At 38.2% G+C, this 16,648-nt stretch overlaps 2 protein-coding genes across 4 annotated transcripts; both read left to right on the top strand.

Moving 5' to 3' along the window:
- The first annotated feature begins 3,905 nt into the window (after nucleotides 1-3,905).
- LOC103710978 (probable inactive heme oxygenase 2, chloroplastic) lies at nucleotides 3,906-7,747 on the top strand. Of its 2 annotated transcripts, XM_026806194.2 has the most exons (5): nucleotides 3,906-4,432; nucleotides 6,061-6,284; nucleotides 7,247-7,354; nucleotides 7,463-7,555; nucleotides 7,641-7,747. In XM_026806194.2, the coding sequence occupies exons 1-4, from the start codon at nucleotides 3,952-3,954 to the stop codon at nucleotides 7,553-7,555; spliced, it is 906 nt and encodes a 301-aa protein (XP_026661995.2). In that variant the 5' UTR covers nucleotides 3,906-3,951; the 3' UTR covers nucleotides 7,641-7,747. The 2 variants fall into 2 exon arrangements, with proteins under 2 accessions (XP_026661995.2, XP_008795147.2); XM_008796925.3 differs by having other exon boundaries at nucleotides 3,907-4,432; nucleotides 7,463-7,744.
- Nucleotides 7,748-9,185: 1,438 nt separating this feature from the next.
- LOC103710979 (uncharacterized protein At5g64816-like) lies at nucleotides 9,186-14,891 on the top strand. 2 transcript variants are annotated; one of them, XM_008796927.4, is made up of 2 exons: nucleotides 9,186-9,341; nucleotides 14,004-14,891. In XM_008796927.4, exon 2 carries the CDS (start codon nucleotides 14,045-14,047, stop codon nucleotides 14,423-14,425), a length of 381 nt encoding a protein of 126 aa, XP_008795149.1. In that variant the 5' UTR covers nucleotides 9,186-9,341; nucleotides 14,004-14,044; the 3' UTR covers nucleotides 14,426-14,891. The 2 variants fall into 2 exon arrangements, with proteins under 2 accessions (XP_008795149.1, XP_008795151.1); XM_008796929.4 differs by having other exon boundaries at nucleotides 9,209-9,393.
- Nucleotides 14,892-16,648: the final 1,757 nt, after the last annotated feature.

Below are 16,648 nucleotides of genomic sequence, written 5' to 3'. Positions count from 1 at the left end.
AATCTCTAATAATCCTGCATCATTGTCATAATCTTATATAATCCGATCGTGGCTCCATAGGATGGAGTGCTGATGGAAATCATGTGGGATCGAACCACAGGTGGCATTGAAGCGTCCCCATCATAATCAAACATCTACCCATCTCAAATCAAGTCTACAAGATTCCACAATCTAAAGAGGGGGAAAAAATAAAAAATAAACCTCGGAGGACAACAAAAGCAAACCTGGAGTTACTTTCCAAAACGAGTTTTTGTCTTTTGCAGATGAAAATTAGACTAAAGAAACAACAAAACACAAAAAACAGTAATAGGCAGGAAAAAAAAAAATCTAAAAAATTGGCAGATCGATAAACTATATATCGATTTATTTAGAGATATATATTAATTTGTTGGATGATTAATTTACTTGATATGTACCAATCTAGTCATATAGTACGTACTAAAAAAAAGTCTGTATCGAAAATGAAGAAGAAAAAATCTATTTTTTTTTTTAAGCGGTAGATTGATGACTCTATTGAAAAGAAGAGCCATTGATTTTTAAATTTTTCTTTAAAATATGTACTAAAAAAATATACTAAAATAGAAAGTCCCCTCCCCCCCCCCCCCCCCCCCCCCCCCCTCTCTCTCTCTCTCTCTCTCTCTCTCTCTATATATATATATATATATATATATAGTGCCTGCCCCATATTATTTTGGTTTTGGAAGATACGGGGATGGGAATGGGTTGGAGCCGCGCTGCTTACGTGAGCTAAAATACAGCAGTTAATGCAGACGGTTTGGCTCTAAGTGCCGTGACGTGTCAAACATAAAATGTGCTGACGTGGTTGAGGACATTCCTGTCTTTTGCTGGCATATACTTTGATGAAAATATGGAGCATTAGATCGTCCAATTGAACTGATCCGTATTAGAAAATTTCTAGATTTTAAGACGACGCAGCCAAATCCTGCCAAAAAAAAACACGTTCCAATAATGGATTGCCCTTATAAAGATCCTAAGCTCTTCTGATAACGATCTTATCTTTCTACTCTCTTTTTTTGGATATTATCTTTCTACTTGTCCTTGGAACAAGTGGGTATTTAGTGTCCCGGATCTTTTTCGCTGACATCTTGCTCTCATTCTTATGCACTCTATTCTTTATTGCAAGCCGAAGGAAGACTACAGCTTTTTCTGACGCCGCATTTCAATTAGCTTTTTCTTGCTTTCTTGGACACTAATCTTCTTGGAGCCGCATCTCCTCCTCATTCGGTTCCTCCTCTTTCGATTCCTTCTCGTCTAAGTGAGAAAAAGAGAGGCTGCTCCTCCTCGTTCGACTCTTTCGGACTTCCCCATTCGAATTCTTTGCGTGCCCCTTCCGGCTGGGGAGGAGGGCGGGGGGAGGCCGGAGAGAGAGTGGCGAAGAACTCGGAATTAGGGAGAAAGGGGGAGCTGAGGCGGCCGTATTTGTAGGGAAGCCACTGCTGCCTTTTGGTTGCATGGCCCATAGGCTATCTTTTAATGGATAATCCGAAACCCAACCCAATTAGGACTCGGTATTGGGCTGACCATTGGGGCAGCTGTAGTAGCTGTTGGGCTTTTATTGTAGCCTTTGAATGGCAGATACGGTATCCATGTTCTGCCCGTTACGGGGCAGTCTACCTTGCAAGTTATGGCAGCGTTAAATTATTTTATCATGCATGAAGATTAACGCTTCTGTTGAATTAATTAAATTCCCATGAATAACAACAACATTTTTTTTAGGTATGCATGTTGTGAATATAAAAGGTCAGATTTAATGTAGTTTTTTTTTTTTTTGGTACACCGGCAACTCACACTAGTCTCGCATGAGCATAACCAACTGAGTCAAAAGACAGAATAGACCACAACGGTGGAGGTACTGGAACGCACCGAGTCCAAAAGGTCTCTCCAGAATGATGAGCAGCAAAGGAAGCGACCCAGTCAGCAGCTCTGTTCACCTCTCGCAATACATGCACAACACTGAATACATCACACTTCTGTAGTAATCGCCGAACGTTCTCGATAAGCGGATGATCGAGAGCCTCCGACGCCTCCTGTAGAATCCACTCAACCACCTGTATTGAATCCCACTCTAGGATAATGCAATGGGCCTCCAGAACTTGCCTCGCACAGGAGATGCCCTCCCAAGCGGCCCTGAACTCCGCCCCAACAGATGACTTGAAGATGTGCCACCCTTCCTAATTACAAAGGCAACACCCGTGCCTCCTCCACTGACAGACAAGCTGCCATCAAAGTTCACCTTAAGGTGGCCAGGGGGTGGGGGTTCCTAGAAAGTGAGTGCATACCTAGGCGCTGTAACAACGATAGAGGAGATCCAGATGTTCCTAGCCAACACAGATGAAACTGTCACAGTAACCTCGGATACCTTGTCGGCCAACCGTATAGCTTTGTCCACCACAACTCTCAGAGGGGCCCTTCTGCTCTCGAAGACCCTATCATTTCTATCTAGCCAAATATGATAGGCTAGATAGGCACTAGTAATGCCCCAGGTGGCCGAACTCAAAGCCTGGACAGCAGACTTGAAATGCCGAAGTAAATCCTCCGCAGACCAAGTAACCCTCAGGTTGAGATACATCTAGTTGATATAAAAATGGACCTGCATGGAAAACAGATAGTCCTATACTTATCCCTGAGAAAATAATGCATAGTCTTAGAGTGTCAAAGACATATAAAAGAATAAAAAAAGACAGCAAGAGCGTTCATGGCAGTCCTAAACCTATCCTCTCCCAGCCACGACCTTTGTAGAGGATAGCGGATTGCTTTCCGTTCCTTCTTTCCTCATGATTGGTAAGAACAATGTGTTGCACTGCTTAACATTTGACTTAATATGAATTAACCGTAAGCTTCTTGGCCATGGTTAAAATATGATGATAGAAATATTTGACTGGCGAAGCAGATGAGGCAGGCAAACATTGAGAAACTGATTCTTCCGGTAGATTTTACCTTAAGACCTGCATCAAGTGGCATGTTTTAAGCTAATTTAATTTAGTTTGAAGGTATTTGGAACCCTCATGGGAGAGGATGGGGATGCCAAGTATTTATTAAGTTGATTCGAGGACAGAGATAGCTTCTTGGAAGCAAGTAATCTTTGTGCTCAGTTTCAGAATTTAGCTAGATCTTGTGCACTTTATCCAACTTTCTGAAACTGCTATCAAGAATGCTGTTCCTGTGATGCATCATGAATTCCTGAGAGTTGATTTCCTAGTTGATCTGGAACCACTTTTGAATCCCAATCGGTTTTTATATAGACATATTGTTAGTTCAAAATTTGGGATCATTTTTTTGACTAGACTTGACGAGTTCTGGTCCCATCGCACCTCGTGTGTCCTCTATATCTCACAGTAACAACCCATTAAGATCAACCATACCATAAGCGGTAAATATAAAAGCCGCAAGCCATGTTTCTTAGTACCGAGACAGCATCATTTGCAACTAGGGATGACAAGCGGATCAGGTCAGATTAGATATAGGTACTTATGTTTGATGCCGGTCAGATCAAAAATTCATCAATCTAAATTTCAACTATTTATTAAACAGATCAAAATTTTAAATCTAAATCTAATCTATTTATTAAATAAATAAATCCAAATAATCTATTTATTTAAAAATTTAAGCCAAATGGATTAAATGAATTAAATAAATTTTTAATGAATTAAATGGATTTAAATAGATCAAAGGTTTAATCATAAACTTAACTTGTTCAATAAAAAAATTTAGGCAGATTAACCCATTTACGATTCAAATTTATTTATGCGAAACCAAAATCTACTTAAGATCGGCCATAAATTGCCACACCATGCAACAGAATTTAGACATGGCCCTAATAATTAATTTTTTTAATTATTTTTTTTCAATAAATCGGATAGAAAGTTATGTTTGTTAAAGAAAGAGATCAAACCCTTACCATCTCCAGCGAAGGGAAGAAGAACGGGATTGATGACGTCCTTTGGCGTAGCAGCACCCTCTTCTTTGAGGCTGTTGGAAAACCCCCGCTTTCTCTCCGCCACTCCCCCACCATCCCCAAATCCCCATCTCTCCTTCAACCCAAATAACCCCAGCTTCTCCTTCTCCTGCTATTGCTCGTCGTCCTCCTCTCCCTCATTTTCTCCCCCTATAACCGCTGCTGCTCCTCCCTCTCCATCCGGCCCTCCCGTGGCGAAGAAGAGGGTGAGGTACCGCAAGCTCCACCCGGGGGAGAGCAAGGGCATCGTCGAGGAGATGCGGTTCGTCGCCATGAGGCTCCGGAGCACACCCACCGGCGGCGACGTGAGGGCGGAGGGGGAGGGAGAGCTCGAGCCGGGCGGCGTTAGGGACACCTGGCAGCCGAGCATGGAGGGGTTCCTCAAGTACTTGGTCGACAGCAAGCTCGTCTTCCACACCGTTGAGCGCATCGTGGACGAGTCCACCGATGTCGCCTGTGAGCTTCCCTTCTCCTTCCCCTTCTTTCTTTCCTGCACTTCCTTTTGATTTATCTCTCTTCCTGTTTTGTTCTGTCATTTGTGCTTTTTAAGAATTGGGGAGGAGTAAGGTCTATAAAGTACACCAATTCCATGTACATTTATCTCACAGTATGTCTATGCTTCAACCATGTTTCTCCCTGAGTATGTTCATTTTACATTATGGCTATCTCTTACCGAACCATTATTTGCTCCATGCATATTACGTCTTTAACTTTGTTCGATTCTAGGTGTACGAATCAACAAAGTATTCATTTGCAACTTTTCCATTTTAAGATGAGTTTGTTTTCTTCATCTTAGAGATTTCTAATTAGCTCCAAAAGAGCTGCACGAGAGAAGAAAGTTCGGAAAGGCTGGATAAGATTCTATTAGCAAATAATTGCTAGATAATTTAGATAAGATTTCTTGGTTTTGGTTTTGGTTATTTTTCTCTCATCAATGATTCTTTTCAGTGTGACTAAAAGGAGTCCCTAAGATAAACCATCAGCTAGACTTGTGTATGTGTGTAGTCTCAACTAAAGCGAGGTATATAAAGGTCAAGATTAGGAAGTAAGAGAAGGAATGAAATGGTAGGAACAACCGATTGGAAAACTTAACGTAACAAGGAAGGAAAAAAAATCCAAAAGTATATATATATATATTGTATTTCAAGTCAATTTTCTTAATGGAATATAGGGTTAGATGACAATCAGCACTCTGATAGCAATCCTTTTGCACCTCTGATTTTAAAATACCAGCAACATGGGTACCTGTTTGCTCAGTTGTAGTGTCAAGTTACATGTTATGCTAGTTTTTTGAATCTGCACTGCATTAAGTGTTTTTAGCAACAATCTCAGAAGCCAGTGTTCAATTGACTTGCTAAGCGTGCATTTAAAAAAAATAATATTTCATAAGTTCTAGGGAAACTACTGAACTTTTTTTAGTTGTGGACAAGAACAGAGGTTTCACATGGGACTGCTGAACAACCTATTGGCTTAAATCTTTTTTGGCATCTGATTACATCACAGGGGTAGGAAGACTGATGTTAAACATGTAGACTTTATAATCTTTCAAAAAATGGCTACTTTTAGGTCATTCACATCTAGATGTAGATTTTTTTGCCTTTAAGAAGCTGACTGCACACACGCTTGGTTGGGAAGAACTCTTAAGGGTTTTGAAAGCGGTTCGTCTCTAGGAATCCCCTCTTATTGTTTCCTATCTTCTTTGAAAGTTCATGAGTAAAATCTTTGCGCACCATAACTATCAGCAGGGGTATTGTTTCTAATAGCACATTATTTTTTGCCTGCAAAAACTGAAGAGAGGATTGGCTAAAGCTTATGCATTAGAAATAGTTGAAAAATTGTCTGAACATTGCTACGTTCTTGTTTTAGTTTGTATGTTAAACCAGATTTGAACATTCATGCATCAGATGAAGTGGAAAATTAAAATTGTTTATTGGAAATTATTTATGTACTCTATGAAGCATTTGCAAAGGTGCTAAAGAAGACAGAAAGAGAAGTATGCTAAATGGACAGTGTGCCCTTATCAAGCATTAGGGTAATGAATATATGAAGAACTTGAATATAATTTCTTTATAATGTTTCTACAGATGTTTACTTCAGAAGAACTGGTTTGGAGCGATCGGCTAGTCTTTCAAAAGATTTAGAGTGGTTCAGACAACAAGATATTGTGATTCCAGAACCAAGTTCTCCTGGAACTACTTATTCTACTTATCTTAAAGAACTGGCTGAGAGAAGTGCACCATCCTTCTTATGCCATTTGTACAACATATATTTTGCACATATCTCAGGTGGCCAAGTAATAGGTAAAAAGGTATCCTAGCAATCCATTTTCAAAATTAATATAATACTGCATGGTTTGATTAATGCATTGTTCATTTAATGGTTTTAAGCTTTCACCCGAACTTAAAAACTGAAATAAAAAAATATTGGTTCCGGCTTGAGGCAATTCAAGTACAAGGTTGCTTCTGGGATTTCAGCTGAGGCCTGAAACTGACTTCTGCAACCAAATGTGCTGTATATGGACAATGCTTGCTTTTTTTTAAAAAAAATGTTTCTTCATTTTTTTGAATTCCATGAGAGATTTTCTGAAGATCAAGCTTAAATTTTATGAGTTTTTAAAAGTTCTAAAAACTTATCTTTGATGTAAAAGTAAATTAGTTGGCATAGGTCTCGCCATGCTAGAGTTGCATCTTTTCGACATACATTTTTTAGATCATAATCAAAAAAATGATAAATATTTTCTTAAATGATGTCACACATGATTGTAAAACTTGTTTTCATTTTTATTTACAGTTCTTTGATTTTTCAGTATGAAATCACCAAAGTGATATGATTTCTAAAGTTTAACTTTTTTAATAGTTTGAATTAATTTTCATTAGAGGCAGCCCTAGGTAGGAACGCTTAGCAAATGAGAATTCATAAACCTGACTCCAATATGTTTGGAAAGGTCTTGATGGTTTTACTTGTGGTTTTGGTTGAAAATGGAGCCATACCACCGAAACCACCAAAACCACCAAAACCATTGAAATCAATATGTGGTTTGCCTAGTAGTTGAAACCTAGTTTGGTAACCTTGATTTTATAGGAACCCCAACCGCATATGACTTTGATTTTTGAACAAGTGGATGAGATAATTACGGTCATGTACTAGATTCTGAAATATTGATATGTTTTGTATAACATACGGTTGGATTTCTTGGAAAATATTTATAAGAAATGATAAGGGATTCTCCTACTTATCTGAACTTCAGATCTTTGAATTCCTGTTTTTTAGGTTTGTGAGAAGCTTTTGGAAGGAAAGGAACTTGAGTTCTACAAATGGGATGGGAATGCACAAGAGTTGTTGAAAGATGTGAGGGAGAATCTCAACGAGTTGGGACAGGTAACAAATTAGTTATACCATTTAGTGTTATTACTCGCACTGGCATGACTTCAAATTTAGTTCATAAACTACATATTATTAATTGGATTGTATACTTCATGGATGCAGCATTGGACCCGAGATGAAAAGAACAGATGCCTAAGAGAAGCAGCAAAGTCATTCCGCTTTTCAGGACAAATTGTCCGCTTGATCATTCTGTAGCAATTTCTGCAGTCCATCCTGAACGTGTTTTACTGTATAAGAAACCCATGGGCAACAAAGTGTCAGGGAAGAAATGATGTAGAACCAATTTCATATGTCTTTTTGACATCGGACTCATTATTTATTGTTTTTGTTGGGTCCATTATTTGAAGTTCCTCAGTAATCAATTGCATCATATCTTCTCTCTAACAATCTTTATGCCCATTCTGATCCTAAATGCTTTAAAGTCGGCTTATCTGTGCTCGTCCTGCTTTCTTCTTCCCCTTTTATTGTCAAAGTTGGATGGTGCCTTCTTATAGTTTACTTGGCTAGCAATTCAAGTGCTAGACTGCAAGTGCTGAAGCTTAGATCTTGATACAATCATCAATGCACTATAGAAATTGTAGTTACTTCTATCGGTCTTAAGCTGAAAACAATTGATGTACATCGTTTTCTTCCTTTTAAGTAGATCTCCCTGTAACTCATATTGATTTTTAGGATTTTTTTTTTTTTTGTCTCAAAACTTCTTTCTTTTAGACCATTTTTTTGCACCTTCCTCCCATTCATTGGCTCTGTAGTGTAGTTTTCCCGGGACCCTGGTCAACTGGAATGCTGAAAAATCATTTAGGTCCTCTGTGCTTGAGACTGAATTTTGGAAGAATCTTCAGCTCCTGAATTTTATACTTGGATTTGAATCCTGTGAAACAGCCCTCGCTGATACAGCAGTGTTATTTGGACATTCGAATGGCAGATTAATGATTACTCGCAAATGCTTTGATGAGCTGAGAACAGTATTTTCTGCTTGCTGCTTATAAAAGCTGGATTGCTTTTGATATAATGATCTTATCCATCTTTCCTGGACATCAGAGCCTCTTAACCAAATAAGCTATGCAATTCTAGGGTATTAGCTAGTTTCAGCTTAGCGAGATATCATATCGTATTTGATAAAAAATCTTGAAGCACCTCGATGGGATTTACACCATGTCGTCAACCAAGTACCAGAGGGGTAGATTGACAAGAATGAGATAGTCCTTATTGCTTGGACTAACACAAGTAGCTCTTTAATCCCAAGGCTGCAGCATGAACAGGGTGGACCATTGGATAGCTCAAGAACCTACAAAAATTTAATCTGGCTGCCTCGAAAACGAGCCACCTACCAAAACACGGTCCTGACCCGATTCTAAAGTTTATGAAGCCTAATACCACTTGGATTTCAATCTCTAGCCTTTTTGCTTTTCTGTTTTCTGGAGAAAAAAAAGAAAAAAATGAAGGAAATCCACCTGTATTATAATTACCAAGCACTAATACTTGGGGATGAAATCTCTTCTTCTTTTCTTTTTGACTGAGAGAAAAGGGGGTTGTAAGGCAGGAGAACTTCTGGTTGCTAAGCAGAGTTGGCTGTGATCATTTGAGATAAGATCCAATTCACGCCTTTTGCACTATTTTGAGATAGAATTAGGTTCGAGCCCTATTACACAAACTGGGTTAAGTTGCTCAGCTTTCAATCCTAGACTTGAGCTGAGCTGAATCAGGATCCACACTCACGTCCGAGCCTAGTTTAGTATATATTGTGTGCGGCTCAATCTGGACCCAACTATGGTTAGAGGCTCAGGGTTTAGGGTTTAGGCTCAAGGCTCGTCCGAATCGGACCCCAAAGATTGGCACCTGGAGGCCTGTCTCGGTTTCGTAGCATGGAGTGATGAAGTGGGGGCATTTAAATGTGAGACCCTGAAGACCGAGGCTGAGGAGGTCATTCCGCCGGACAACCTGTAACGCGAGCGGGCCACTCTCTTTTCTTCAAGCGGCGGTACCATCTCTTCCCTAATCGCTCTTGAAAAATCTTTTCTTAGGGGCATCTGGTGGGTTACAGAATCTTGAATCGTCTCGATCGTTTTTTTTCCGTCAATTTATTTATATTATATTTTTTTAATTTTAGGGTTTGATTTCTTTTCCCCACAACAAACTTCTTCTTCCACTTGACTAAATATGCTAAATTTATTGATGTGTTTAGTGTGCCTCTCGGGGTTTAGGGTTCTTTTGGTTGCACTTCGACCCTCCCTGGTGCTTTTAGTGTCAAATTTGCATCATATTCTCTCGGCAAGTGGTTATATGCCCACGCTCCATTCGTGTTCAAGGTTTATGATCTCAGTTTCGGCTTAGGTGGCGAACTAGCTGGGTCCAATATTGCATCAATTTGTAACTTTGTTATAGCATCGAATAAATTGACTTGCCAAAATGGGATTGCATTCTACTTTGTATTTGATTTTGCATTTCGATTCAGTTGAATAAGTTCCCCATATGAGATTTTATCATCATCCCTCTTTATTAGATTCTTTTTAAGTCTTTTGGGGCGAGGAGGTTGCTGGGTTGATATTGCTTGACAAACAAATGAACGTTGTAGGGCAGGCTTGTCTCTTGCCTACGGGTTGCCTTAGCCGAGAATTCAGCAGCTGATGTTGGTTAGGTTGTCAGCCAGTTATAGAACTTTCTGCAATCCTTCCGCGGAGATTTCTTGCATTAGTATTGTACTCGGTAATCCATGCCATGTTGATGGGAAAGTCATGGGTGATGATCGTGTGATCAAGCCATTACTTAACATCAGCTAACAATGTAAATTTTGTTAATTGTCTATATGCTGGCTTTTATATCTTGTTGGGTACAGTTGAAAACTGGAATACAGCACATAGTTGGTAATGGAGCATTCTTACATTGTATGCCATGAACTATGAAGTGGTATATGGTAGACACGTTCCAAATCTATTACATTAACTTAGCTAAATAGCTGCAACTGCAAAGGAGTTAACTTCAGCAGGTGGGTGTTTGAGTAAATTAACATGTATCTGAGGACCATAAGCTGTTAAAATTTCTATAGATATCAATGCTAAAAAAATATATCACCATGGTTTCAGATTCACATGGAAGACATTATGGACTCCATGTTTAAGTTTAGTGACCAAGCTAGTATTTTAGGTCCACAAACAAGCTAAGCTAAAGCCAAGCTTTAGTTTGCTTTTTTCTTTGGTTTGACTTGGTTATGTCAAGGGGGTGCTCAAGGTCAGCTTGAGCTTAAGCCAAGCTCAACAAGAGATGCTTAGGCTTGACTGATTAAGTTATTCTGGAGCCCTGTCCAAGCCTTTGCTTATGTTTGAAGTTGACAATTATTGAAGCTCATCCTGTTCAGTAGTCAAGCATTTCAGTGTCGATTGTTCCCAGGTGCTATCGGACTGAAGGAGTTTGAATAGGTCTCTTAGCTAGCCAAGCCTTATCTTATGTATGATGATGTCTCAATTCATTTGAAACCCTAATTATGTTCTGTTAATAAGAAATCCAGAGCAAGCCCTTATTAATTTGTTCCTTTGTTCAAAAGGAAAACCATGTTGTTTAGCTAAAGAAAGAAAAGACTCTAAAGCTTTAGGAATGCATCCTTTTTCCATGAACATTGTTCTTTATTTACTCCTATGTGAAGACAAACTAGCTAGTTGATTCACCTCTTTACTATAATTTACACTATTACAAATATCATTTCTTATTTCTTTTTGTTCGTTTTGTTAGATTGGACCATGAGTACAAAGGCCTTTTCTGCTACCCTATAGTTTTTGGCTATTTGAAGTTTTAGGTTAATGCCCCCTTGCAACTTAGTTGCCATAGTTATCGCAAAACTCCACACAGCTCTGTGGGAGGAGCTTGGTTTGCGAGGCACTAATTAAAAGCCTAAAGCCATCTCATACTCGAATTAGCTGGGCGCTGCTTGCTTCTTGTGTTCGTTGAAGCTGCTGGCTGAAGGATGAATTCCATGGTCTATAGCATGCTTAGTATTTCATGCTTCAGATGCCATGCCATCACCTTGATTTGCATCACAACACATGAGGTGTACTTTATGTGCCCTTGTAGTATGGCCCTGTCCTGTCTCTGGGTTAGCCATGGAGCAGTCTCTGGTTTAGACCATGATGCTGCTTAGAAGTATTTGGAGCACCTTTGTTTCAAGTTGAGTTGGGTATGAACCAACAGAGATCAACTTGGTCGCATGCAGTCTGCTTTGCAAAGGACTGTGTATGTGAAAGTAAGCTCTTTCAGGGTGCTGCAAATGACGGTCCTCTTATATGGAGCGTTAGAAGGCTAGCTAAGTGATTAGCATCCAAAACACCTACTGGAGTTGGAAGACCAATTTTCTGGCTTCAAGAACTGTCATGGACTATTATTTAGATTAAATATAAATCCAAAGAGAAGACCATACTGCACAAGCAGAGGGAAAAATTAAGCCTCGGCCTGAGATCGGAACAAGTGGGTGGAAGTCCTGCTAGATATGAGAGCAACAAGACCCGGGAGCGCAAAGTCCTAGAGACATCAAATTTTAAGAGATTGACATCATGTAGCCTTTGCCATAAAAAGGCATTGTAGCCTTCCTCCTCCTCGTCCTCCTCTATGAGTTCAGAAGAGTTGAACCCTCTTCCTCTCCCTCATTCACAACCTTCTGAGTTGCCCTCAAGGACAATTAATTTAACTACATCTTTGAGGTGAGCTTAGCACTTACTTTGAGAGCTTGGCCTCTTTGAAAATTGGACTTTCTCAGGGACTTGAGCTTAGTCTGAGTCAATTCAGCTTGACTCTAAGCCTTAAAAATCTTATTTATGAAAGAATTAAGTTTTAAAAACTGGACTAGCAGCGATTTGTGAGTGGTTGATGGAGGGTGATTCTAATGATTTCTCTCAAGTGGATCTTAGGTGCATGCTTACCTAACAGCATGATAAGAAATATCATGGTGGCGTAATCATGCCAATAACCTTGATATGACCTAATAACCTAGCTATTCGAGTTTGATTGGTGTTGTTCATTGTCTTCAAAGTTTAAAGGTCCAGACTTGATTTTTCTGAAGTTTATTGGTTCAATTGGACCTAACCAGCTCTCATAAAATACCACAAGATCCATACCCATCTAGACTGGATTCTTTCCTGTTTAGGGGACCATATCCAACCGATGGGCCTCAAATTTGGGTATGAATCAAGTCCAATTCAAGTGCTAATTTGATCTGGTCTTATCTCACCTGCTTATGCCCCTAAACAAAACCTATCCTTGTTGGCATTTTGGAAACCAGAAAAAGAAACAATGCTTCAATTGAATAGGACAATGAATAGTCAAAAATCTTCCAATGGGTCAGTTCTAAAACAATATTCTGAGAGAAAATGATGGTAAATACGCAATCCTATCTAGCACCCACTTCCTTCTGTTTTCCTGAAGTTTTTCCCATGAATTAAATTTCCAGACCCTTATTTGACTGAGAAATGCATTTATCAGGTTCATTTTTGTTTCTAGTCGGCTGAATAAAGTGTAATTATCCTCTATCAAGTCTCTATGGCCTAGTAAGACTGAGCCGGCTCAACCCAGCCTGCTGACAAACTATGATGAACCTTGGAATGGACTAGAAGGTAGTGGAGAAAAATTGGAGTCCACTTTTTCCTTTCAAAAAAGTTTTTTTATTTACCTCTGGAGTAGGATCTTGATCTTAGCTACAAATGAAAAACTGAGGAATACTGTATTTCCAGAAATTTTCTTTCCAAAATCTTTTTTTAATGAAGAACTTGCTCTCCAATAATAAGTGATAAACCATAAATGTGATTTGCAGTCTCAGAATCAAAAACTTTTGCTTTATAATTTTGAATTTTTTAGTAGGGGGTATTGCAAAAGTATCCAATATATATCCATTTTTCCAAATATGCATATTTTTCTTCTTTTTTTTTCCTTCGTCAAAATGGCACATCCTATTTTTGCTGGATCATTATGCCCTGAACAAATAAATGGACAAGTAATACAGGTCAGGGCACATGTGAAAATGCTCTTGTACTGGTTATGAAAGCAGAGATATAATTGTGTGATTACATTTCAAAATGGACTTAGAAGTGAGCCGTTTTGCAAAAACCAAATAAAATAGATTTTTATTACAAAATTATATTTCAGAAAGCGCAATCCATTAGTATGCAACGTTTCAGTGGCTGCATTGAATTTTTACATCATTTATCTGAGAACCAATGTTAGGAATGAAAGCAGTGATTTTCATTGCATCATGCCATTTTCTGTTGTCATTTGAAAGATGACATCTTTCTAAAGTTGCACATTCAGTTCATTGTTTGATTCACTTTGCTCCAGATGTCTAAAATATGTTAATTTGCAATTTTTCTTTTTCTTAGGATATTTGCAATTCCTTGGTGAAACATTTTAATTTTGATCTTTTTTTTTTTTTGCAACTTATTGAGGTGATAGTTACCTTTCCTGCAGTTTGCTAGATTCTCCAGATTGTTTGTTTTATCTTAACAATATGCCATTTAGGGTATTTTATCATTATTTATCATAAATTGCATGCTTTTTGACTTTTTTGTAACTGGCTTCTTCTTATTGCCTTATACTTGCTAGAGAAATGGCAAAATAGCATTCCACTGATATTTCTTTTTTTTTTTAATGTTCTTATATTGTCTAGTGGTGAGGGTGAAGAGGGGCAACTAAAGCGCTGCGATAGTAATGGTGGACCTTTTGTGGCCCTTGCTGGGGTTTGCCATTCCAGCAATTCTAACAGGCCAAGCCATTAGAGTGAAAAGGAGGCGTTCTGAGGAGCAGCGTCTTAAGGGTATTCGAGGGCGTGAGAAGAACTCAGATGAAATTTTTGTCTGCGAAAGGGTTTGTACTTCAAAAAGAATGTTGAAGAAGGTTGGTGCATTCTCAAAAGACCCAATTCCTGACACATGTGTTACTGTTTGTGGTGTTTCTGAGCTTGATGCTTGTGCTGATGCTTGTGCACGGACAGTTTGTGTTAACCAACACCAGGTGCCCAATTGGAACGACATCTGCCTAAAACGGTGCCAAAGTGAATGCCTAAAGTTGTCATCATCATCGATTCGCTAGACCAATGTTTGTTCTTATTAAACACCATTTAGGTTGTTGTCTCTATAGACTATTTGCTCCATGTACAATAAGTTTTGTTACCTCATTGCACCTTCTTGTTACTTCTGAGTTATGGTTAATTTGTGCTTCTCATGTAATTTCATTAAATATATAGTGTTCTGATGGGGTGGGTGAATTTTTGTTTTGATATTGTTGAACTATTTTGTGGTTTAACAGGTTCATAGCTAGGATCTTTGTAGGGAGCCCACAGTATTATTACTTTCATAGTCAATGCGGACAAGGGTGTCATCATCAAGGCATCCCTGATATGGTTTATTGGGAAGGAACCATGTGTTGCCTAATAACATTTGTTTGAAGTATGAAATTTTTAAGAGTCTCAGCTTGATGGTTCTGTAGTATATGTTCTAAACCCAGTATTGGAAGCCCTTGTAAAGCAATAGAAATGTACCATGTGCTGTGCTGAATACTGAATTTCTTCCTCTCACCTAACGTTTTTGTTTTCCTTCAGTGCAAAATCGGGTTTTTGCCATTTCATCTTAAATATCATGGACTATTTTTCAGAAATTTATACTAGATTTTGAATTTGAGAACATTGTGAATTGCCGAGTTTGTTACAATAAGATCATGCGGCTTACATTGCTTAAGGTGTGATTGCCAGTTACTGAGCTCTAAATTTTGCTTGTATTTTGGGTTGAAAGTTGAGATCCTCTTTTTGTGTGCCTAATAAGTCTTTGGGCAGTTAATCATCTATAGTTGTTAGACAATGAAACGATTTAAAGTTAATCAAAAACGTGGGTTCATGAGAAGATATGACTGTATGTACATTCCAAGGTCAATTATTCATAGTGGAATCAAAGTACTCACTTTTTACTATTTCAACTGTTACTATTGTAGTCATCTAGCCTCATCCCAACTCAGATTCACTGGATCTATGTTATCATGAGCATAACCATCAAACTTTGTCAAATCTATTTGACATTGGTTTTATGGATCATTTTTGCTATTTTTTTTGCTAAAGGTTTATGTATGACGTTTCTGCAAGCTGGATGAAGTTCTTCCTGAGAACTTCCATCCAAGTGTTCTCTCTCTGATCCTTTGGCACAACAAGCATCTTTGTCTGATGTCTCTGCATGTTTTTGAACTTGTGCCCATCATGATCTTCATCATTTTACTTGTCTGTCAGTTCAACTGTTATGCCTCTTCTTACATGTCTTGCATATCTGGTATCCCATTCTTTGTAAATTAACCATACATATCAACACTCTCATCTTTGCCACTTATCTGGCTTACAAGGTCATTTTTTGTTAACATTCAAATTTCAAATACCCATACAATGTTGGCCAGCTATATTGCCATTTTATAATTTGTTTTATTCTTTAGCTATTAGCGTATCTGTGGTCACAGGACATCCAAGTCTCTAGTCTTTATCATTCAATGCCTGTGCAAGGCTTGCTCATCGTTATTTAGTTCCTAGCGTCTTTGCATCATAGGATCGAGGTTTTTTTTTTTCCCCTGCATGCTGGCTGTTGCAGGTTCTTGCATGAGAGTCAGCCTTGATTCCTTGACATCATTCATTAAATTTTGAGTCTCTGGTTTTAGTACGGCATCAAATTTAAGTGCAATTTTTCTTAAGATCTATGAACTCAGCAACAACGATATCTTTACCAATCACCACTAAATATTTATAGCATCGCTCTAGAAATCTGAAGACAAATTCTTACCAGTTGCTGTGAGATAGTTGAAAGGATATCTGACTAGGAAACTGGGCAGTTTGGTGGAAACTGACACCAAATATGCTCTTGATATGAAATTCTTTGTTGGTCTAGATTAAATATTTAAACAGAACTTATCAATGCATCTGGCGGTTGATTGATCTCTTGATCTAAAATGCTCCGTGATCTGGATGCAATATTTAAAGACTACTCATTAATTGATATAGTGTCTCTAAAATGTACTATGTTATCCTTTGGATATCAGCATAATTATCTGATTAATAGATTAGATGTGTTTAAATTAATTGACATTTGGTGGACTAAGATTAGGAGATGTTCTCTACAGCCATGCTGGTTTTATGAGATAAGGTATTTATCCATGAGTTGATCTTGGTGTGTGTGGCTATATATATATATATATATATATATATATATATATATATATATATATATATATATATATATATATATATATATATATATATATATATATATATATATATATATATGT

This window comes from Phoenix dactylifera, chromosome 8 (assembly GCF_009389715.1).
Source record: "Phoenix dactylifera cultivar Barhee BC4 chromosome 8, palm_55x_up_171113_PBpolish2nd_filt_p, whole genome shotgun sequence".
Classification (NCBI taxonomy): Eukaryota; Viridiplantae; Streptophyta; class Magnoliopsida; order Arecales; family Arecaceae; genus Phoenix; species Phoenix dactylifera.
This window is presented reverse-complemented; position numbering and strand designations above follow the sequence as displayed.

Coding starts and splice junctions, on each gene's coding strand:
- LOC103710978 (XM_026806194.2), top strand. CDS start 3,952: ATGACGTCCTTTGGCGTAGCAGCACCCTCTTCTTTGAGGCTGTTGGAA. Junction 4,433..6,060: donor CGAGTCCACCGATGTCGCCT/GTGAGCTTCCCT, acceptor ATGTTTCTACAG/ATGTTTACTTCAGAAGAACT. Junction 7,355..7,462: donor ATCTCAACGAGTTGGGACAG/GTAACAAATTAG, acceptor TCATGGATGCAG/CATTGGACCCGAGATGAAAA.
- LOC103710979 (XM_008796927.4), top strand. CDS start 14,045: ATGGTGGACCTTTTGTGGCCCTTGCTGGGGTTTGCCATTCCAGCAATT.